Source organism: Orcinus orca, chromosome X (genome assembly GCF_937001465.1).
Source record: "Orcinus orca chromosome X, mOrcOrc1.1, whole genome shotgun sequence".
NCBI lineage: Eukaryota > Metazoa > Chordata > Mammalia > Artiodactyla > Delphinidae > Orcinus > Orcinus orca.
The window spans coordinates 84,503,309-84,528,420 of NC_064580.1; the positions used below are offsets into that span (position 1 = coordinate 84,503,309).

The 25,112-nt window shown below is 36.4% G+C and overlaps 1 protein-coding gene across 3 annotated transcripts in view; it reads left to right on the top strand.

Moving 5' to 3' along the window:
- DIAPH2 (diaphanous related formin 2) overlaps positions 1 to 25,112 on the top strand; it is an 893,504-nt gene that overhangs the window by 557,619 nt on the left and 310,773 nt on the right. For all 3 annotated transcript variants that reach the window (XM_049705081.1, XM_033412217.2, XM_049705082.1), the window contains exon 24: positions 14,441 to 14,565. In XM_049705081.1, coding sequence (XP_049561038.1) covers positions 14,441 to 14,565 — 125 coding nt within the window. The remainder of the gene's footprint in view (positions 1 to 14,440; positions 14,566 to 25,112) is intronic.

The window sequence follows — 25,112 nt, forward strand, 5'->3', positions numbered from 1 at the left end:
GTGGTCATCATTTCACAATATATACATATATCCAATCAGTGCATTGTACACCTAAAACTAATACAAAGATATATGTCAGTCATATCTCAATTAAAAAAAATAGAACACAGGTCAGCAGACTTTTACCATCAAGAATCAGAAGTTGAATATTTCGGGCTTTGCTGACCATACAGTATCCATGTCACAAGGACTCAGCTCTGCAGCCGTAGGCAATGTGTCAATGGCCGTGTTCCTATAAAACTTTACTTATAGACACTTAAATTTGAATTTCATACAATTTTCATGTGTCACAAATTTTATTCTTTCATTTTTTTGCAACCACTTATAAATGTAAAAAGCATTCTTACCTTGCAGGCCATGTAAAAACAGGCAGTGAGCCAGATTTGGCCTATGTGCAAGTAGTTTGCCAACTCTTGATCTGGAATAACAATTTATACATGTATTTATATATTTGAGGACATACAATACGTAAGGTATTACCTTGCAGTGCTTGTATTCATGATTATTTTCACTTTCCTTTCCCTGATTTCATAAATGATCATGAGGCATTTGAAAAATCCGAAGGGCCTTTGACCAGATTGTGTGTGTATGTGCTTGTAGATATTTTTGCCAGAATACTTCAAAGTCTCTGAGCTCTTTATTCACCTTTACTTTGCCGAATGTTTTCCCACCTGTGTAGATGAATGAAGTTTTTTGACAGCTTTTCTTTGCATGACTTTCAAAACTAGTTGCTACTTAAATTACCCAAAGGTGTCTGTAGCCCTTCCTTGTATATTTGATGAGTCCCTTTTTGCAGGGGTGGAGGGACTTTTCAGGAACATATTTGAATAGATTGAAAATTCTTCATGACAAAGTTCAGATATTTTGGGGGGGTCTTATGGAAGATGACATTTAAAACATCCTTTGTGCCTCTAAGGTAGTTCATTTCTTCAGGACCTGAGACATATCCAGTGATTTTTGGCGGGTAGGTGTTGCTTCATAGAATCTCCCTATACACTTAAAAAGGTTCTTTCCCTTCTTTGTTAACTGTCAGATTCACCCTATGTCCCAATATTTTATCTCCTATAAAATTCAGAATGAACATGAGTGATATGGGGGTACCATTCAAAGTTAGGGAGTGTCTTTTCTTTTACAAAGAGGTTATTAAAACAAAATGCATTAAACAGTTGAGATCCTACTGTACATAAACTTTTATAAGATGATTTTTTTTAATTGACATGAAAGAAATCACATGTATTACAAAGTTTTTGTGAATTTCATATTATTGGCTATATAATTATCATTCATATCATTGTACTAAAGTTTTTACTTAATTATTCCCTTATCTCTGATCATCTAGATTGTCATTTTATATAAGATCATATGACTTTCTTTGGCTAAAAGCCTGGCTTCTCTTTCAGGCTTTCTTTTTTTTTTTTGAAGACAGTTAACAACAGCTAGTATTACTGTGTCAAATGTTAGAATATTTATAAGCCACTTAACTCTAATTCTTTTCTTGGAAAGTTATGATTTTTTTTTTCGGTTTACATTGTACCAGAGTTTCTGTAACTGTACCCTCAGCAGTACAAAGTAGTCTACACTTTAAAAATCATGTTTGCTAATTGGGTAAAAGAAACATGGTGTCTCAGTTCAGACAAAATTTATTAAGCACTCACTGTATGGCAGGTACAGTGTTAAAAGCTGAGAATAGGAAAATATTTTTGATAGCCTCACTGTGCTTTCAAGGAACTAAAATTCTTTTGAGAGCAGTAGCCATATAAACTATTAGAATGCAATGAAGAAACCTTAAAAGAATCAAAAGTACTATGGGAGCACTGAGAATGGGGTTACTACATCTAGAGATGTCATGAAAAACTCCATAGACGAGTTGACCTCGAGCAGAATGGGAATTCCAGAGAAAAAGAGTAGAGTGATGGTTACCAGGGTGGCGTGGGATAAATTGGGAGATATTAGTCAAAGGGTACAAGCTTCTAGTTATTAGATTAAGAAGTTCTGGGGATCTATTATACAGCATAGTGACTATAACTAATAATATTGTATCAGATACTTGAATGTTGCTAAGAGAGTAGATTTTAAATGTTCTCACCACAAAAAAGAAATGATAATTATGTGACAGGATGGAGGTGTTAACTAAAGCTATGGTGGTGATAATTTTGCAGTATATAAATGTGTCAAATCAACACATCAGTATATTTAAACTTACACAATGCTATGGGTCAATTATATTTCAATAAAACTGGGAAGGAAAAACAAAAACAAACAATAAAATAAGAAGTAGTAACATTTGCTTTTATCCCCCCCATTATGGAGGGCAAAATTTTTTTTTTAATCAAGTAAAAGGAAGCAAGTGCCTCTGGGGAGTGGGAAATAGGGGGCAGGAGACAGCAGGTGCTATTTTCGTAACCAGTTTTATAGAATGATTTGACTCTATAAATTATGTACATTTTATAACTTTCATAAAAACAAAAACTATGCTTAAAACTTCCACAAAGAAATAATTACAAGTTGCTTATATTCTTTATAAAGAAGAAGAATGGGAGTTCATTAGTCCAGGGTAGCAGAAAGATATTCCAGGCAGAGAAATGTGAACCAAGGGAGGGAGACGTGAAAGAGAAGTTGAGGATGGCAGTTCAGGAGCATTAAGTGTGGGAGAATGACCTTAAATGAAAATGAGAGATAAGGAGATGGAAGTCATCTATTTAAAGGCCTTATACATAGTGATCCTGTATGTGACGGGAGAACAAAAAGAAATAGCATCTTTCTAATTCTATAAGGTGCTAGTTTATATGATAAGAGCTCTGTCTACATCATTTCACTTTATCACTATGACAACCTTAGGAGGTTAGAATTGTTTTCCCCATTTCACTGATGAAGAAACTAAGGTTCATAAAGGTGAAGTAACTTGCCCAGGATCGCATAGTAAGTAGTGGATAAAGAATTTGAAGTAGGTGTGTCTGACTCCAAAGGCCATGCTTTTTTTCTCCACCATAGCATAGCACACCATTGGATACTGAAAGATTTTAAGCATTGTGGTGGCAAAATCAGGTTTTAGTTTTTAAAGAATAAGTCTGGCATAGTGTGGAACCAGATTTTATGATGCCATTGTTGACTAATTTGGAAGTGTGTTTCTATTCTAGGAGGACTATTTAGTCGGATGTATTGTTAATTTGGATTCCAATCCCAATTCTACTGACACTAGTCAGCACCTCCTGGGCACTCCACCACATGTATTTTACCACATTCTGTAAATTAGTGTTTAATTGTGGTTGAATACAGTATTTTAATGCTGAAACATGTTTTATAATGTTTGGCTAGTTTGATCTGCTAGAAAAACTGTTTTGGAAGAACATATATGATGTTCAGGGCTAAATCTCTTTTGTCAGCAAGTATTACCAGCATGACATCTGGTTGTGTGTCATGTTTAGAATTTCCTGTGATCACAGCTTAAAAAATGTTATTCTGCAACTTTCAGCAGCCAACCATATTTAATACTGAAATAGTGGTTTTGATTTTGGTGGGAAATTGGTAGACCTACATAATGAATGTTAACTTCTAGTTGTCTGAGGTTGAAAGTAATGACCATTTGTGTGGAATTCTTATTTGAGTTTTCTTATCCATTACTGGCTCCATAGAAGACCTCCAAATCCTTTATAAATTGGCAAAATAATTTCAGTAAAAGGGCCATATAACTGTTAAACATTTATTTTCAAATACTGAAGGATAGAGATTACAGTGGCAAATGTAACTCGCTGACTAACTAGAGGGACAGTGATGGACCTTTTGAAATTGATGGAAGGTGAAATTCATTTTAAAAATTTAGAAATAAAAATAAAGGGATAAATAAATAGATCCTTTAAAAAAAATAAAGGAGAGAAGGACTTTATCACGTCCAGGGCAGCAACAGAGTTACTGACTTGGGAACTAAAGCAGATGTGTGCAGCATCCCTTTCTATTCAGTACACTCAGGAGTGGTAGTTATATTGTTCCACTCTGATTAAAATACAGGTAATCACTGCTGTCGGCCTTAAAAAAAAAAAAAGTTCACTGATAAGAAACTCTGCAATTAATTGCAATGACCATTCAAAGAAAAACAAGCAACAGTGAAAGCTAGAAATGTATATACCCTAAAAGAAGTTTGTAGAGCTACAAACAGGAAGAAGACATGCTTGCCATGAATACCTCAAGTGGAGCTGGTGGGAAAGAGGGACCAAAGAAGGATGAAACCTACTTTGTCTTGTATTGGCTAAACCACCCTTAACCCTTCCACTTACCAGTGTTAATGTATCAATTATGTACACTATGAAGGAAAAACAATCGAGTCTTTCAGATTTCTCATTCTTTTAAGGAAATTTGGGCAGATATTTTCTTGACTCTGTGCTTTAAAGGCCTGCAGCTTTTAGATTTTGTGTACTCCCCCCCCCCACCTCCAAATGCAATTAGCTGTGTGGTTGTTATTAGCAACATTTGTTTCAAGAGAAGTATAACAGCAAGACTTTTGGTGGGGGGGAGACAATAGGAATATCCATGGTACCTATGAAAGTTCAGAGTAACTCACAGCAAAGTAGAGGAAAGAGGAAAAATAGGAATAAATTACAAGCATAGCCTAGAGGAGAATGACCTTACCCAACATCTAGAAATGTTTGTACTTGGAATGAGGCAAGGATGAGGAATTATTACCTAGACTTATACAGCCAGAAAACTAACTGTACTAAATTATATAATGAAACGATGTAACTGAAGTTGGATCTGTATACAAATGCCTCCCTATTTCCTGTATCCAGCTCAGACCTCTCTTCTGATCTCCAGATCCATATATCCAACCTCCTGTTTGCAATCTCAACTTGGATGCTTCATACAATTGAAACTTAGTTGGTCCAAAGCTAAATAAACCCATGAATATTCCCCCAAAATCTCCCTCCTGATGTCTCCATTTCCTTTGTTCATGCCGGAAACCCAGGAATCATTCTTAACAATTCCTTCTTCCTTACCGCTCACATTTTATTCACCCCAAGCCCAGTCAGCTCTGTGTCTAAATTACATACCACAACCATCTTTGGTCACCCTAATTCAAGCCACCATCACCTCCTGTCTAGACCATAATCATTGTTTCTTAACTCTTCTCCCCTTTTCTATTCTTGACCCCCTCCCTCCATTTTCCACATAGCTGCCAGAGTTTAATCTTTTTTAAAGTGTAATTTTCATCAGCCTCCCCTGCTTAAAGCCCTTCAGTGCATTCCCAGTACTCTTAGGGTGAAACCTAAAGTTCTTATCATGGCCTAAAAGGCCCCACCTACCCCTCAAACCTCATTTCCTCTTTTAATCCATTGTTAGGTTATTAGGCAAAAACACTTAAGGTATAGTAGATTTATGAGATGATAACACCCAGATAAAGCCCCACTTTATTTATGGACTGATTTCAGTGGTGAGGAACTTAGAAAATCATTACAGTTATATCCTCTAGTTTGTTTAGTTTGCATTGCCAATCTCTTACCTGGGGGCATATAGTAATCCTATTAGTATCCACAGTCAGTTAATGAAGAAGGAAAACGTAACTCAAACCTTACTATACCCTTCCCAAGCCTCTTTTATCTGACCTGTAACCCTACTACCAAGCAGAGCTGCCAATTCGAGCAGCACTAATGTGGAAGGGACTCTGATGACTCCAGCATTATGACCTCATCACTGACACTGACCTCATGACAACCTGCATTCAGTTTGGGTGAAAGTCGATGGCTTATATATAAGTGCATATCTGTGGACTTCACTCATTAGACTTGTTCTGGGAGAACCCAGGCAAGTGCAAGAATAACCTTGCAAAATCGTACAGTCCCAGTGATTTCCCTGATGAGTTCAGAAATACATTTCTTGGATAATTTGGCCATAGTCACAAAAATTACACTCAAGAAGACTAACAGTCTTTTAATATAGCATTATAGCTTTATTTTTTTAATCTGTTTTTATTTATTTATTTTTGGCTGCATTGGGTCTTCGTTGCTGCGCACAGGCTTTCTCTAGTTGCAGTGAGCGGGGGCTCCTCTTTGTTGTGGTGCGCGGGCTTCTCATTGCGGTGGCTTCTCTTGTTGCGGAGCACGGGTTCTAGGCGCGCAGGCTTCAGTAGCTGTGGCGAGTGGGCTCGGTAGTTGTAGTTTATGGGCTCTAGAGTGCAGGTTCAGTAGTTGTGGCGCCTAGGCTTAGTTGCTCCACGGCATGTGGGATCTTCCCAGCCCAGGGCGTGAACCCGTGTCCCCTGCATTGGCAGGCGGATTCTTAACCACTGTGCCACCAGGGAAGCCCAGCATGCAGACTATTTAGTTGTGGCATGCATGTGAGAGCTAGTTCCCCGACCAGGGATCGAACCCGGGCCCCCTGCATTCGGAGCATGGAGTCTTACCCACTGGACCACCAGGGAAGTCCCGCATTATAGCTTTATGATGACACTACCTACATGTATTTAATTCTTGCCAAATAACACGTGGAAGAAAGTATTCAAATGGTTTATCAATCAATATAATCTTTTCGTACCTTATTAAGGATATAATATACCAGGAGTAAAGGGGTTAGTAAAGTTGCCATTAAATGGTTCCTAGGATTAGAACATTTGTGAATGCTTTCTCAAGAAGCTGGTAGTTGTTGTGACATGAAAAAAAAAAAAAAAAACAGTGCTCATTTCTCACAGCTGGTTTATCAGAACTTTGGCAACATTGAATATAGTTGTTTTTCACATTTTTTCTGTGTGATTTTGTTCAGTAATTATTATAGCTCAAAACTAAATGCATACCTAAACATAAACTCAAAATTCCAAATTTTACAAAGATGTAATTTCAGATTTTGTAAGATTTTTGTCCTTTCTAGTCTTTAGTCAACAAGACTACATTTTACATATTTTTCCATAATTTCACTAATTTAGTTTTAAGGCCTCCTGTTATAGGTAATATTAAGTAGCCTCCTTTCATAAGGGTCCTTTTTACCACTTGTGTTCTGATTACAAGCAAAAGAAGAATGCATTACATAGACTTGACAAGTGAAGACTTTAATATAGGATTGCATTAAAGGATTTATCAATATCTGAAGGTTCTGGCAAGCTTTTCTGCTAAGGAGAATACCATTCCAGCCACTTACATAAAATCTCCAAGGGAGGACAAGTCAGTATAGCCCAGCCTCAACTCAATAAAGACATGACTTGGGGGCTTCCCTGGTGGCGCAGTGGTTGAGAGTCCGCCTGCCGATGCAGGGGACACGGGTTCGTGCCCCGGTCCAGGAAGATCGCACATGCCGTGGAGCGGCTGGGCCCGTGAGCCATGGCCTCTGAGCCTGTGCGTCCGGAGCCTGTGCTCCGCAACGGGAGAGGCCACAACAGTGAGAGGCCTGCGTACCGCAAAAAAAATAAATAAATAAAAAATAAAGACATGACTTGACCCATTAAAGTTATTCCAGTTTGAGATGTGGGTGAGTGAGAGATCTTTTACTATAAGAAAAACAAATGAGCTTTAAAAAAGATTCTTCATAATGAGAACAAACTATTCCAACAAGACTACATCTAGCATTGCTTTATAGAAGCTTCGGCTTGCACCTGTTCTTCCCAATCCTGGCCTTGAGCTAAGACTGTCAACAAGAGTAAGAGATTTTAGTTTGTTTTTTAGCCTTTGATTTAAAAACTCACACATACTATTTGCTGCAGGCAGAATAACAATTGGAGAAGAGACAGCAGGTGAAAGAACTCGATGCTTCACAGGTAGCTTGGCTGTCCAGTGCTAGTGGGTCGGTGGTCAGGCTACAGAATTTTGGGTTGCAAATCATGATTCAGAGGGTTTTAAACTTTTCTTCTCTCCTCCTTTACCCCGGCTATCCTTTCACCATACCTTCCATAGTTATTTGCAAGGTTGTTTGTTTGTTTTGTCTTTTCTTTTTGTTAGAAGGCTCCACTTCTTTCTTTTTAAAAAAATGCATTCAGACTGAGGTTTACAGGCTGAGATCTCGTACAAATGTATGAACCCAGACAGTGAAACATACTTAGTTTTTCGAGTTAAACATGTATATGGTTTATAAAGTAGTTTTCATGTTTTGTTATGTATGTTCCTCTGCTCTCAGCATCAGTTCAGGCCGTATTATGGATCCGATTGAGAAAAACTGCACCTTATACCAAAGGCACATGTTCCAGGGGCAAGTGATGAATGGCTCTTGTGAACACACATTGAGGACATATGTTTTTAAATTTCATTTAGTAAGGACTCTAGTTAAGTTGTGTTTTCTGTTAAGGTGACTTTTTAACAATTTTTTTTTCTCCTAAGAATGAGTCATTCTCTAACAGATTTTTTTTTTAATTAGAGGAATTTCTTATTTGGGTGCCATTTATCACTTATTTTCTTTAAAGGCCTGAGAAGCCCACAGTGCTGACTGAGCCTTTGCTATTTTTATTGTATAAACACATTTGCTTCATTTTCATGTATAGCAGTCATATAAAATGAAACTATTAACTTATAAATGTACTTGAGAAAGAATACAGCTGTGCCTATTGTTTGGGCTGCTTGTAATGTCCTTTTCTTTTATACATGTGCTTTCTGGATGAGTCATTTTAATGTTATGCCGCTCGGCTGACAGTAATTCTTCAACTAAATATATTCAGTTAAAGAAAATTACAGGGTGCTTATAATCAGGTTGGGGCCTATTCACATACAGACTTGCAAGAGTAAATTGTTACCTGGCCTTTCTTAGAGCAAAGATGTCAAGAAGTGCTGGGTTACTTTGTCAATGGGTAAAATTAATAGAAATATTTAATTCAGAGAAAAAAATTCCTCAAGTTGCTGGAAAAGCTTTTATATTTACATAAAATTACACATTCTGCACATGGTCTAGAGAATGTCACCAGAGTACTGTGATTTTTTTTTTTTTCCTTAAATGCATATCAGTTCTCTTAGGTACTATGTAATTGAAGAGTCTTTCCATATAAAAATCTCACTTAAAATATTTTTCTTACACTTTACTTTTCTTCAAATTATGAATTAGAGCAAGTCTGTCATTTCAAGTGTTTTGAATGAAGATCAGGCCACTCTCATATATTTGCTTGAAGCCAGCAAAGAAGCACTATATGTATATATGTATATTTTTCAACTGAAGTAAGCAGATAAATAAGATTCGTGGAGAAGGTTTCTCCCTACATATAACTCAAGAGAGTGTACTGAGCTTAAAAGGTTATTTATGGAGTATAAGAAAGAAAGCTATAATAAAGAACCTGATAGCTATAATTTAATTTTTTAGTGTTATAATTCAGATTCAGTAGCAGATGTAAAAAATGAAATTAGTGAAAAATTTAAAGTGCCACCAGACTGACTAATCAGTCATTGAAAATGCTTGTAGTGGAAATTTACTCAGATAGAAAATGTTTGCCCTGTCACTAAAGGCTCCTTAATTTATATTAGTGAACTAATATAATGACAGGCACAAAAATAAACCCTGAGGTGGGGGCTATGCAGTAGACAAGCATTTCTAACCTACTCTGGTGTTTAAATGTTCTTGGAACTCCAGCTGCCCTACATCTCCCTACCACCTCCAGTAAATATATATATATATATATATATATATATATATATATTTCTGTCTTTCTTTCTCTCCCTCTCTCACATACACACACGCACGCACGCACGCGCGCACACACACATCCTGAAGACATATTAGAAGAAATGTAGGCTAGGATCTAACTAGTTACATAATCAAATTGTCTCCTAACTCTTAAGATTAAAACAAATGTATTCAAGGCAAATAATCAGGCAGGTAAACACATGTTAATTCTTTATAACACTTACAAAAAATTTCTTATGGTTTAGACATGTCTAGAAAATCAAAGTAACTAACTTGTAAATGTCTCCAAAGAAATACTACTGCACAGATTTTAATTTCCAGAAATATTCTTTTTTGCGGTACACAGGCCTCTCACTGCTGTGGCCTCTCCCGCCGCGGAGCACAGGCTCCGGACGCGCAGGCTCAGCGGCCATGGCTCACGGGCCCAGCCGCTCCGTGGCATGTGGGATCTTCCCGGACCGGGGCACGAACCCGTGTCCCCTGCATCGGCAGGCAGACTCTCGACCACTGCGCCACCAGGGAGCTCCCCAGAAATATTCTTTAAATTTGGAACTTGCTAGTATCTCTAACAAATTGGCTGTTCATTAGTATAACTGTCACTGCCTCCCAGACGTAAAATTCCACGTACCCTGTAAAACCTACAAACAGAGAACCCAATCTAAGTTTAGTTCCTGTGATTAGAAAGAAGACCGATATTAAATCAGGCCGCAGTGAGGTAGCAGGTAAGGAATGACTGCTTTTTTTGTTCAGATTACATCTAAATTGTTGTTTAGTTTTCAGTGGCACGTTTACAGTAGGAATTTGTCTGTTGGTAGAATATAGTGGGAAGGATAGTAGAATATGAAACGAATATTTATAGATTACCTATTATGTACTTGTTATAATGATAGAAACTTTATATTAATCAAATTATTTAACTTGAATGGCTACCATTTAAGGAAGGTATTATTATCTTTATTTTTCAAATTGGGAAATGAAGACCCAGAGAGGCTAAGCGACTGGCTCAAAGTAACCCAACTATTAGTGAATATGGTAGAGGTTAGAATCTAGGTCGACCCTGACTCCTGTCCCCAAGTATAGGTGGCATACCCTTGTGACATTGAGTACAGATTTTAAAAAAAATTTTAATTGAAGTATAGTTGATTTACAATATCGTGTTAGTTTCAGGTGTAGAGCACAGCGATTCAGTTACACACACACACACACACACACACACACACACACACACACACACACACACATATATATATACTTTTTCAGGTTCTTTTCCCTTATAGGTTATTACAAGATACTGTGTATAGTTCCCTGTGCTATACAGTAGGTCCTTGTTGGTGATCTATTTTATATATAGTAGTGTGTATATGTTAATCCCAACCTCCTAATTTATCTATCCTCCCACCTCCTTTCCCAGATTTTATTTCAAGTTGTTGGCCTTCCAGAAGTAGAGACACTGCTTTACATTTACAATTTCCTGACAAGACATCATTTAGCTCATATGATACCCCTTCTTGAGAGTAGTATATACCTCATAGAGTTTTTGTGAGAGTTAATACATAAAACTAATTAAAATAATATCTAGCACATAGTAAGTACTCAGTAAATGTTAGTTATTACTTAGAAGCATAAGTAATGACTAACCCTTATACCTTAGGAGGACTAGTTGAAGGAACCAGGTGTTTGTAAGCTGGGCAGATTAAGAAGATGCAAGTGACACCTTTCCTGTAAAATAGGGTGTAGACTTGAGCAGTGTTGATTTAAGGCAAAATGAGGACTAATGGGTAAGAAGAGTTCAAGTAGGCTGGTTTCGATTATAAGCAAATAAAATTTTTCTAATTATATCAACTGTCAAAAATGAAGTAAGCCACTTAGGGATAGAGTGAAACCCCTGTTGTGGGTCTAGTTTATGCAACACCGTAGATTAACACCCCCTGAAATAGAATTCCACCAGTGAAAGAATAAGAAATGAGAAGGAGCCAGCAGGTGAAATTCCCAGCCCTTTTAACCAACTCTTCCAAGTTGGAGTTGCTTTATTTGTCTTACATGGAGACCAGGACTGACTACATGTTTAGGGGGACCTAGTGCAAAATTAAATTGCAGAGCCCCATTTTAAAAATTACTAAGACTTTCAAAATGGTGGCAACAAAGCGTTAAACAAAGTGCAGGGCACTTTTAATGCAGCCATAAGTTTGCATGTGGGCTAACATCCTTGGTTTCTTACATCTCCAGTACTTTATTTTCTTTCGTTCATTCATAATGTTAATAAATTATTAGAGAGGGAGAATAGAGAAGCTGAAAAAAAGAAAAGGTGTCCCTTACTTCTCTTCCTTATCTCTGTTTCTCACTTTCCCCTTTGTCTAAGCATCTCCTTCAACTTCCTGCTTCCTTTCATACTCACATAATAATTGATATGCTAACTTCCAATCACTTCGGTTGTATCTAACTTCTACATGCACATCCAGTTGCAGAAGTGGGAAAACATTTAAATCTGAATCAAAATTTCTTGAAATATACATATTCATTCAACAAACATTTATTGAGTACCGTGTGTGATAAGTACTGAGGGAAAAGCCAAGTACTAGGTAGGGATCTTACCATTAAGTAGCAGGAGGTTTTATAGCAGAGACTCTATATACAAAAAATGAAAAAAAATTCTCACTTAAAGCAGAAGGTGGTGTGTGGAAGATCACTTAAACAAATAGAAGTGTCTCTAAATGGTAGAGAATTTGGACTAGAGCTCTAGAGGGATTTACAGAGGACTAAGGATTTGACAGGTGGAACTGAGGAGGACAGATGTCTAGAAAACATTGTTTTATTCAAAATTCAACTTTAGGGTAAAAGCAATTTTAGTGGATTAAAAAGAATGTCTCGTTATTTGAGTTATCTAGACTTTTGTGTGCATAGCAACTTGATTAGGCTGTTATTACTCTGTTGAACAATCAGAAGGATCCTCATGATCACCCCCTTTTTTACTACTGGAATTACTATTGCTTTTCGCAGGAGGATTACTATTGTGACTTAAACCTCGCCTATGGGCACATTTTGTTTATTGCAGAAAGTTGTCATGAGTTTATTTCTTCTGTGTAGCCTATATGACATAAACAACTTGTCAACTTCATATCTTCAGTTTTTCAGTCAAGCAAGTGGGAAAGGAGAAACCCTTTGAATAATTAGCAAGCATCTCCTGGAAAAACCCAAGAGAAAAAGTTCAGCTTTAAAGTCAGAGAGAATGGTTACCTCCACAGCAAACTCGTCCTTTAAATAAAGCAAGCAATGATTGCTGAGCCATTAGCACATTTATGGCAGGGCAAAACTCTCTTCGACTTCTCCGATAAAGAATAATTTCCAAGCTTGTCAGATCTAAACAAATGGAACTAAATTGGACATAGCTATTTGAACTGACAGAGTAATAGGAAAAAAAAATAATAATTTGTCTTTAGTGTTGGTGTTTGATTTTCAGTCTCTTGAACTTCCAGGTATATTTAAGCGATTTCTCCTCATTGAGTTATAAAGGTGTACGTGTCAGTGTGATGAATTTGTATCAGAAGACTTTGGCTGAAATTTGCCAGGGGATTGATTTTTGTCAGTCTCTTGAATTTTTCATTGTAATTCTGATATGCCTCTGAATGAGACTGAAATTTACTTAAAAAAAAAAGAATTGTAATATTATTCTATTTCTGTTTCATGGTCCTTTAATGAAAAGAACTGTTTCAGAGACCTGGATTTAAAAATCAATGTCACGGGGGCTTCCCTGGTGGCGCAGTGGTTGAGAGTCCACCTGCTGATGCAGGGGACACGGGTTCGTGCCCCGGTCCGGGAAGATCCCACATGCCGCGGAGTGGCTGGGCGCGTGAGCCATGGCCGCTGAGCCTGCGCGTCCGGAGCCTGTGCTCCGCAACGGGAGAGGCCACAACAGTGAGAGGCCCGCGTACCGCAAAAAAAAAAAAAAAAAAAAAAAAAAAATCAGTGTCACGGGCTACCTATCAAATTCTAGTAGTTACCTTGCCTTTTCAACTAGAACCCTGCCAAATGCCGTTGATATTGATAGAAGTGTCTTCATACATAGTTGGCGGTCATAGAGTAATAGGGTATCTATAAACTAGTGTAAGCTTAAAAAAAAAGTACCTCTGTGAAAAGAAAGCATCGTGAGAGATCTGGAAAGTGTGCATGTATTTAAGAGTAGTTTGAATACAATACTTAAGATTATTTGTTGTCAATGAGGAGAGAAAAAGAAAAGTGCAGAGAATGTTAGGGGTAATTAAAGCAACTAACGATAGTGTTTGAGGGCTCACTGAAGCTTTGTGGGTGTGTATGCACACACATGTTTGCTCTGGTTTGCTCTAAATTCTCTGTATCAACAGTTATTTATCATTTCTCTATGAGTATGAAAAGTACTAAAGTCAGGAACTTTTACCATAGATATTAGTTTATAAAAATCAGGATCTTTCAACAAGGGAAAAATATTTGATCCTTTTATGTAATTTAACTTTAAATCATTTATATAGCCAACATCACGCATTAATAAGATAGGATCTCTTTGAATGTTAGTTTCTCTTTAATCTTCAAATTAGATTTTAAAGAATGAAATATTAGGAATTCCATCAATAAATTTAAATAGAAATGGATTCATTTGAGCTAATGGCTGAATAAAATGATGGCGTTGCCATATTAAACATGATGATTTGGTATATTATATTACACATTTTCACTTATTTCATGGAGAGTAGAATTTTTATGAGTAGTAATTCAGAAAAATGTGAGTTGAGTTCATGGAACTATTCTCCACATTAAAAAAATACTTGAACTGATACTGTTTTCTTTTAGTTGTAAAAGAAATGTTCTAAACACTTTGCACGTTGTTCTTTAGTTTCAGCTCAAATTCTCAAGAGCAACCTTGCAGCAATGGAACAACAAATTGTTCATCTGGAACGTGACATCAAGCTATTTCCCAAAACAGAAAATCAACGTGATAAGTTTGTGGAAAAGCTGACGATATCCTTTATTTATTTAAGCATTTTGTTTATTTGTTAGTTTCTGTGTGTGTGTTTGTCTGTCTGTCTGTCCATATACCTATTTACCTTGTGGTTAGTTCTAAACTTACCATTCTATTCACAGTTTGGATGAATTTGTATATAGGCTGTTTTTATATTACCAGCATAAATTTTAGTTCATGACGTTTTGAATCGTAGAGTAGGCAAGGGAACAATTATATAAGAAAAAATGCCATTTCTCAAAGACAAATTTCATTTGAAGGCCCACAAGATATGCAAGGTAAGTCTTTTGAGGCTTGATGTGACCTAAAACAGAACAAAGAATCTCCTTATTGTTTAAAGGAAATGATCAACAGAAGAATTTTTTTGCTCAGAGGTTTTTTTCTTTTTGTGTGTGTGTGCAGGTATTTTCTGAGGCGATATGTGCATTTTCAAGGGCAATCAGAGGATAACTGGTATCAGTAGACTGAAAGGTTATGAAGAAAAAAATGGATGCATGCATGGACAGATAGATTAATTGATCAGTAGATTATGTATTTAAGTAAATTGTAATAGCTATCTGTATAACGTTAGGCATTGCCTGCTACCTAAATGCTTTTAAATCCCTATTTTACATATAGTATATTCATATAAATTACAGAAATATATGAAAGGAAAACTTGAGAAATGATATTTAGCTTGAATTGTTTAATGTTAAATCTGTTGTCTAAAGATAAACTACATTAGAGCTGATTTTTTTTTTTTTCTATTTTGGTTTTCAAAAGTTAAAGCCATATCCTACTCTTCTGGGTTTAAATAAATATCTTGAACTGCAGATTGATTCACCATTTTATACCTCAAGAGGGAATAAATACTGTAAATTCTTTATCTGATCATAAGTAAATTCCTTCAACAACTATATGGCAGTCACCTTGTTTCAAGGTTAAATCTATTGCCTTTTTCTTCTCTGATATGCTTTCTTTCCTGCCCAACTTGGAAGTTATGGTCCTGAGCTTGAATTACTTGAGAATGGCAATTTAGGTTTATGTGAAAAACAATTTTTATTTTCACTCTTTGGTTCATGAATTAATACTGTATTTTGTGTGGTCCTTTAGTGATGGTGAGTAGTTATAGAAATAGGAATATTGGGAACATAAGTTTGTGGGTGACTGGAGGCAGGAAATACTCAAAAATAACCTTGGATTACGTACCTGTCCACATCAGGATATTTAATGTGAAGATTTAACTTTGTTGCTGATTAGATTTTTCTTTCAAATTTGTTATATTGTCCTGTGGCTGGAAGCACCACCTACATTTTTCAACTTTTGATTTTGATTCTTGCCTCACATACTTGAATTTAATTCCTGATTCCCTTGTCCTTTTTAACATTTTCTTCTACAGTTGGCTTGTGGCCACACGACAGCATACAACATTGAGGGGTCTTTGTTGCTCATTTAGAAAAAGAAAAGTAATTTCAAACCCTCATCAACTTGGCCTGGACTCTATTTTAGTTCTCTCTTTATGCAGGTAATTAAGCGCTTTAAAATGAAAATCCAGAGCCTTCTGTATCTGTATGTTACAGATGAATGGTTATTCTTCATTTAAGTGACACTAAAGCGTGACTGTTTGTCCACAAGGGGATTGAAAACTGTATTAAAATGTATGGGGCTGTTACTTTGCATATCATATTTTAAAAAGCAAAATAAAATACACAGCAATTTATTTTAGAGAAAAAGTTAGACTATTGTGTTGAGTTGTCTAAAAACTCCAAATTAATAAATTACAGTGATAGAACTGTGGCTCAAACTATTCTTGCTTCGGGAGACTCTTTGGGCACCAAGTGAGAGTTTGTATCTTCTAGAAGATGGCAAACAAAATGTTTAATCATCCTATGATATATGAATTCTGGTGCCTTCTTAATGTTTTTTCTACTCTTCTGGCAATTCCAAAAGAGAGGGATATTTTCTTGTGGGATACTTGATTCTGTTTTAAAATTAGAGCCATGATCCTATTTCTAGTATAGGATTCTTTGTACTGGATGATCTTTCCAATGTTTCTGTCCCCTGCCAATAAATTCTTTTGCTTCAGGCACTGGCCTTTTAAATTGAATAACTATGGGCACAAGTATGGGGGTAGTTTCCCCTTGAAAGTAACCTTACCTACTTAAACAGTAATCTCTCTATAAGGACTGTGAGTTCAAAAACTGAATAGCAGTGACACTCCTCTGGGCTTTCAGAAGGGCATCAGTGCTATAGTTAGCAGCAGTGGCATGATGGCCAAGGGCAAGTGAATATTCAGGTTGAATCTTCACCAAATCTCCAGGTTGGGCTAAGTCCCATAGCATCCTATGTTCACCCTTACTCTTTCACAGTATTGATTGAACTCATAATATGCACGGCATTGACAGGCCATGGAAATTCAACAGTGCATGAGATAGAAGATTTGACCACAAGTTGCTGACAGTCTGGCATTTACCTACTTCTCTGTCTTGCTGGCCCAGTGACCAAGATCAGGTCTAGTGTGTTAATTTCTATATGCCCATCCCAATGCACAGCACCTAGCAACATGAAGGCGCTCAGTAAGTGTATATTGAATCACAGAATATTATAGCTATAGAGACAATGGAGATCATCTGGTCCAAGATCCTACTTTGACTTAACACATCAAAGGGGATATTGTTGAAAGAGTAGTAGGCTGTGCTTGTAGTTATAAAACTTTTCTTCATATAAATTTTCACAGGAACTTGAGTCACATTGAATCACCTTTTCAGAGCATGTAAAGTGTAATCAGTTTTAGAAAAGATAATCCACACCTTTTAAAAGTAAATGTCAAAAAAATAAACCAAAGAAAAGAGAATGATACCTCTCCTATGAATGGAGTGGCCCAGGCTATTTCCTGCCTCCTAAGCAATAGTCAGTGGCTTTTGAATGAAGCTTGTCACCTCTGCTTCCCTTTCTCTACCCCAAACTGGTTGCTTGTTCCAACTCAAAAAAAAAAAAAAATGGAAAGAGTAAAATAAGCAATATTAATTTTGTAAGACTACAAAACAGGGAGAAATGGAGAAAATTCTCTCATAAATCATAGTAGAGAGGTTCTAGGATGAAAGGGGATGGTCTATAATGGATACAATAGCACCATGTATATTGAAACACACATGGTTCAAAAATCTGGATACCATGTGTGGGAATTTGCTATTATTCTGATTTTTTTTAAAAGCAAAGTTCTTTGTATTCTTCATGCCAGTATGCTCATCATAATGATATTGGGGAAGTTTTAAGTTCAATTGTTTGTACAGTGAATTCAAATAGAATCTATATTCCTTTTTTGGTAAGTTATAAAAATGATGATAATATTCACTCGTTAACTGAATGTTTACTATGTATCAGACACTGCCTAATTTTACATACTTGAGCTTTTAAAAAATGGTCCTATTCATTAAATGAAGAGTATTTTCCATATCTGGTGATGAAATTGATCACAGTTGTCCCTTTGTCGTTGTAGTGAGCTCAAATTGTCTCAGGATAACAACCCATAAAGTTATTTGTCATAGGCCCATTGTTTTAAATTCATTAATTTCGAGGGGTCACCTCTTTTTATCTTTTAAGGTTACCAGGAATTCTGTAGTCTCTGTCTGTGTTTGGCACCTATTGCAAAAATTGGTAGGGTGAGGTTCAAAATCACATCCAGTTTCAAAGTTTAGAAAAATAACCCGTGCTAAGGAAGGGTGAGAGGGAACACTGTGAGTGGTCTGCGTGCCAATCCTGAGGCTCATTCTTGTTTTGTTTTGTTTTGTTTTGGCCACACCACGCAGCTTGTGGGATCCTAGTTCCTTGACCAGGAATTGAACCTGGGCCCTAGGCAGTGAAAATGAGGAGTCCTAACCACTGGACCACCAGGGAATTCCCTGAGGCTTGTTCTCATGGACTTGACATTATATGTGGATTCTGATTTTTTCAGCTTTTGTCTTTTGACCAATCATGTGACTATGAAACAGTTTTTCTTTCTTTCTTTTAAATCTAAGCATCACTTTTACTTACTGCTCCTTGCTTTTTCCAACAGGAAAAAACATTCTTAAAAGAGGGCTTCTTAGACTTTAGAATATGCGTTGTGGTCCATTCTTAACATCTTAAACTGTCTACAAAACGCGTTATCCACAGTGTTGACCTTACTGCTTATATCCTGTTGACAAATTTCTTACATTTACTTACATAGATTTTGTCAGTGGCAGAGCTGTCTATTGCTGCAAATCAGCTTAGCTTTTTGATTGACTGCTGGCTAAATCATCTCACCAACTGGAGGGCAGGGAGGACTGAGCAGCAGGGGCACCATTAACACATTGACAAAAGGAGCTGACAGAAAGTTAATGACATTAACACCCTGTAGCTAACTATCAACACCTGGGAGTTTCTCATAGTGGGAGGGAGAGTCATTTGAAGTGGTTAAAAATCAAGTTCCTGGAGGAAGCACATTGCCCTGACCAGACAATTCAGAACAGATTCGGGGTCTCTACTGTACTGCAATTACGTTGCTTTTTCTCCCACTATTCTTTATTAAGTGAATAATTTTTGAAAAGATGAAAAACTCACAGGGTTAGTGTTCAACCTCAGTAATATTAATCACCTTTGAGAACATGCCATATAAAAAATAGACAAAACAAAAACAAAACAGAAACCTCAAGAGCAAGTTTTTTTTTGTTTTTTGGGTTTTTTTTCCTCTCTGGTATGAATGTACTAATCCAGGCTGTTTTCTAGCTGCTGAAAAATCGAGAGGTTTAGGTTAGACTGGAGGGAAGTTTAGTGGCTCGGACTCTCTCTCATTACCTTTAATTGCCTGCTGGTCTCAAACTCAGAAAATTAGGAAGTTCAAAGCAAAACATTTTTAAATGAGACTGCTCAAGGAGAGAGGGTCCAGGATTGAAGGAAGGAAGGAAGGGAGGGAGGGAGGACAAAGAAGGAAAGGAAAGGAAAGGGAAAGAAGGAAGGAAGGAGGGAGGGAGGAAGAGGAAAGAAGGAAAGGAAAGGAAAGGAAAGGAGGAAAGGGAAAGAAGGAAGGAAGGGAGGGAAGGAGGAGAAAGAAGGAAAGGAAAGGAAAGGGAAGGAAGAAAAGAGACAGTGAGCATATGGGAGCAGTAATAGAGAAAATGCATACATTGAAAAGCAAATTGTTTTTGAAAATCACATGGGGGAAAATATTGCTTTTTTAAAAAAGGAAGATTGTTAGCATTCTTTGAAATATACACTCTTCATAATGGTATTGGAAGATTTTTTTTTTTTTGGCCACTGTGCATGCTTTGTAGGATCTTAGTTCCCCAACCAGGGATTGAACCCAGGTCCTCTGCAGTGAAAGCAAATTTTCTTTTTTTTTTAACTTCCATTATTTGTGCAGTGATTTGCAGTAGAAGGTATGATCATCTATAATAATAAAAATAAAAATGATAATATAATAGTAATAATAGCAACTGTTTAGTGAATGTCATGTGCCTGTCACAGTGCTAAGAATATATAGGTGTCTGTATAATCTCAAGTGATCTCCAATGCAATACTATAGGGGAAGTACTATGATTAACCCCATTTCAAATATGTGAGAATTGAGGCTATAGAGGTTCAAAGGTTCAAACACATGTGTGAGATCATGTATGTTACAAGTCTGGTTAATGAGGGCCAGAATTCAAGTAAGTCTTGGTCCTTCAGACTCCAAGCCTTGTGCTTGTAACCATGGTATTGTGCTGCCTCTAGGGTCAGAAAGCTTTGTAAATCTGAGATGAATTCCACATTTGTTCACTGTGAAATAATGTGTTGCTTCAGAAGAAAAAAAAAATTCTTTTTGAAAGGTTTGTAAACTAATTTAAAAATTAGCTGCTCATGTCTTCCATAAAGTCTTCCTTAATCATAGCAATCAAAAATAATTTCCTTGTCCCCTGTGTTCTTATAACATTTTAATGTTTTGATTATTGTACTCGCTGACTTGCCTGTACTCTGCTTATGTGCATGTGTGTTTTGAACACTGGGTTATAAAATCTTTTGAGTACAACAAGCCTAGCACAATGCTTTACAGAAAGTTGTCTTAATAAATGTTTATTTAATACGTTAGAGGTCATTGCATAATGATTAATGTAAAACAACATTCTAGCAAGTAAATAGAAAACATTAGCTTGTGATGCTGGCATAACTTCAGTTTGACAAAAGAAAGGGATATAACATGTTTCCACTGTTATTCCTTTATATGTTTTAATTTTAAATGCAGGTATTAAGAATTATCTCTTTGGCTCTTGGAAATCACATTCTAAGAAACTGTCTCAATGGAGCATATGGTTTTTCAGATCAGTCAGTTCAAAAGTTTTTTATTTGAAGAGTCTTGCTTGTTTGAACTTCAGCCTGAAATTACCATGAGCTCCATTTTTCAAACTTTGTTTAGGGAATTGATGGACATTTTGTGCATGATACTAATGGTGAGAGAAGAGCATACTGCTTGGTTAAAGGGTACATAAACCCTTTCAGGCCACTAGAGACTCATCTGAGAAATCATCTTTTTCAGAACATAAAACGGGACATAAGTCATCTGAAAGAGTTAATGTACCCTCAACCTTACAAATTCACATTCCTACCAGAAGCTAAGTTTTAAGAGACTAAAAACCTTTCTATGGGATTTATTCATACTGAGTAGAAATGATGTAAAAAAAGAAGTTTGAAAAACTAAATGACCCAATGTGGTTATGGTTTTGTGTATGCATGTATGCTAGAAAACATGTAGCATATACATGTATCTATACATAGATAGAGATATGATTTAAAGCCATTTTGGTATTCACAAGAGCTTAAATTGGATATTGTAGCAATGAATATGAGTTTGTTTCCTTTTGCTTTGATTTCAAATTTACTAAAACTCTTTTATTTTCAATTATTGAAGGCACGCACTGTATGTTAAATACACACAGTTTATAGGCAATGATGGTGACGTTAGTATAACTAGTCAGTAAATATACTCTTGCAGCAAAATCTCAATCAGGTATTATTTGAGAAATGTAGGTAAATACATCAGTGTCTTTTTCTATATTAGATGTCTGTTCAATTATTTCTAGTTAGGCTCTCTGAGATATAACTTTTGAAAATTATAGCAAGTAAACTTAGCTTTTCCTTGAACGTTCCCTGTTCCTTTCTTCTGGTTTTAAACTTTGAGGTATGGGAAGTGAAAACAAAAAAATGCAAGAAAGCAAGTCAATATGTTTAATAAACATGTAATGATACTGTCCTTTGTGTTGCAAAGGTAAAATAGGATAATTACCTACTACATTGTCCCAATTCATTACTGAAGTTAGAAATGGAAAGAAATACATAAAAAACATCACTGAAATTTTTCAGTTGAATCTTAGTGATGGATATATATATCCATACACATACATATCCACACATACCTCATAAGACAAGCATTTAAAATTACAATAAATTTGAGAGGATTACATCTCATCTACTCATTTAAAGCTAAGGCACTCAACAGTGGTGAGAATTGAAAATGAATGAAAAATTTAAAAAGAAACTATAGAAAAGCTTTCCCAAGATCATTAGTGAAAAGGAGAATATGACCTAGTCACCAGTTGATGTTGTCTGGGTAAGAAAAGTCATGAGTAACTTAGTTGAAAATGGTTCCAAGGGGTGAAGGTACCAACTCCTCTTTACCTTATCAAAAGCAAACAGTAAGTGGCTTTTTTATATCAGCTAAGGCATTATCGACTTTGTGCATGGCAACACTGATTACTCATCTCCAGATTTCTGTATTATGGTCCTGACTCAAAACCTAAAGAGATCCAATTTCATTTTGCACACTGTTGAGAAGTACTCTGTCCACTTTATTTGCCTCATATATATAAAAGTACTTTTGAACTTTAATGTTCTGTACAAATGCAAAGCATTTTTATTAATCCATTTGAATGAAAAGACATGTGGATGAGTATCAATAGACCTAAGTGTTAGCCTTGGTCTTTGCAAACGTAGGAAAGACACTCTGTTTCCTCATTTGTAAAACTGAAATGAAAATACTTCCCTTGCCCACCTCACATATGTTTTTATTAGGACTAGGTATAGTAATGACTTTGAACATGCTTTGTAAAATGAAGAAATAACATACAAGGTGTCATTGGTCATTCTGCTCTAAACCTCACAAATGGGAGATAAATTATTTCCCCCAAGGAAAATATTCTTTGTAAACAACCACAGTCTGCTTTTGTCCAACTTCATTTTATCTAAGTTGGTTTTTTGTTGTTGTTGTTTTCATATTTTTTTTTAAGACTGAAAGAAAAAAGATACATTCATGTAGTAAGTGCCTATGGAAGAAGCAGGAGGCTTGTACTTCATTATTCTAGGAGTATCCAGATGTTTGGGATTAAACAAATCCCTACATTTTTCACTTAGGTATAAGAGAGAAAGAAGCAACTAATAGAATTTGAAGATACTTGTATACTCCATGAAAGGTGATATTCTAAATGTTAGGACACGTATAAAGTAAGATGCAGGTATGTTTCCTGCTTTCAAGAAGGCATGTAGTCAGGGAGATAAAAGTGATAGAGAGAAGATAGCAACAAACAATCCAAGCTCATTTCATAGTAAATGAGTATAGTGCAGACTAAAAATGCAATAGGCCTTTTCAATATTTCTTCCCCTCTTTCGTCTGTAGTGAGACAGCATTCCAGCTTTGACCACAGTTGGAAATTAATGTGGTGACTTTATTATTTTGTTGGAAATGTATTCTCTAGCCAAGCAATAGACCCAAATGAAAAGTTAATTATGGAAATGCATTCCAAAGCCAAATGGAAATGACTTGTATATTAGTCTTTGTTTTGCATCAACTATCTCCCTCAACGCAGATAATTAAGAACTGACTGTACCAACAATTTCTCTAGGTTCAAAAATAAGTTTCTTTCCATGTTTTTATCAGTCAATCAACATCTACTCATTAAGCAGCTACTGCAGAACCTAGCACCATACTAAGTACCATGGGACTGAAGCATAAAAATGAAGTACAAAATGTTCTTTGCTCTAAGGAAGCCTAACATTTACTTAAGAGCATGTGTATAAGAAATAAGGCACTCAAATGGTGGTGTTTCATAAAGTTTAATTGTGTGACATTGTTACCAAACCCAACTTGGATCCACTTGCCCACATGCAATAAAGCCAATCTACTGACCCTGGGTTGTGGTAAAGGAACAGACAAGGAGTCGGGACAGCTAATGCTCAAAAAACCCGAACTCTGCAATGGGTTTCAGGAAAGCATTTTTAAAGGCAAGGTGAGGGAGGGGAGTTGCAGGGTTTGTGATCAGCTCGTGCACAATTCTCTTATTGGTTGATGGTGAGGTAACAGGATGGTGTCACAGGGGTTAACATTATCAATCCTCAGGCTCCAGTAGGTCTGGGGGCTGTGTGCTTATGGTCATCTAGTAGTTAACCGCTTCCATTTGATGATGGTTTTAACATCTGTAAAACAACTCAGGAAATGTACATCAGATACTGTTATCTATATATTTCAGGGAGGAACTAAAGAGTCTGTGACTGCCATATGACTGATTCACTGTTTAAATTCTTACCAGTTCTCCTGGCTCAATTGCTGTTTTTGTTGCTGCATGGTCACATCCTTTCAATCATTCATTCTTTTTTTTTCTTTTAATTTAATTTATATTTTTATACAGCAGGTTCTTATTAGTTATCTATTTTATACATATTTGTGTATATATGTCAATCCCAATCCCCCAATTCATCACACACACACCCCAATCATTCATTCTTGAGCCAGGCTTTTGTGACTCAGGGGAGGCCTGGGAAACTTACAGCTTTTCTAGAAACAAGAGGCAGGCAGAGGACATTGCCAGTGGGGGGGTGGGGGTGGGGTCCTGTCCCAGGAAGGCCCCATAGGGTCCTGCTTGGTCACAACATTGGTTTTAAATGCATTAAAAATTCACCAAGTAGGGAAGGTTGTGGGGTTTGGAGCAGCTTCATAGAGGAGATAAGACTCAACTCCTGCTACAACATTAGCTCTCCGTGTGCAGGAAGTTTACTGTGTTGGTTTTGTGTTGATCATCTTTTGTACTCCCAGTGCCTGGCACACAGTAGGCCTCAATACATGTCTGGTGAATGAGTGAATGCATGATTTACTCTCTGCTGACATTTCAGGGATGTTGGAGTATTTTGTAGAGATAGTAGTTAAAAATATTTTGTTAGATCCTCTCATAGGTCATCCAAGATGTAATTCTGTTTGACTTTGAAATTCATTTAATGTCTATTCAAACAAACCCCCCAAAGCCCCTCATTAACTATGTCTGATTCGATAAATATGAAAATGATTTTGCATTTCAAGAACTCACCCATACTGGACTGTATGCAGATATTCTAGGATTGGATGGAAGGAGAGTCAGAATTTAAGATTTGAAGTGATCAACTAAACATTATAGGCCTTATTGTATTTACAAACAGGATTTTTTATTACTAAACTTTATTTTGTTCAGTGATTCCTATATTATAGAATTAAATAGCTTAAATTCATATTTCATGTTAAAAATAATTAGTTATAGGAATTGAGATACCA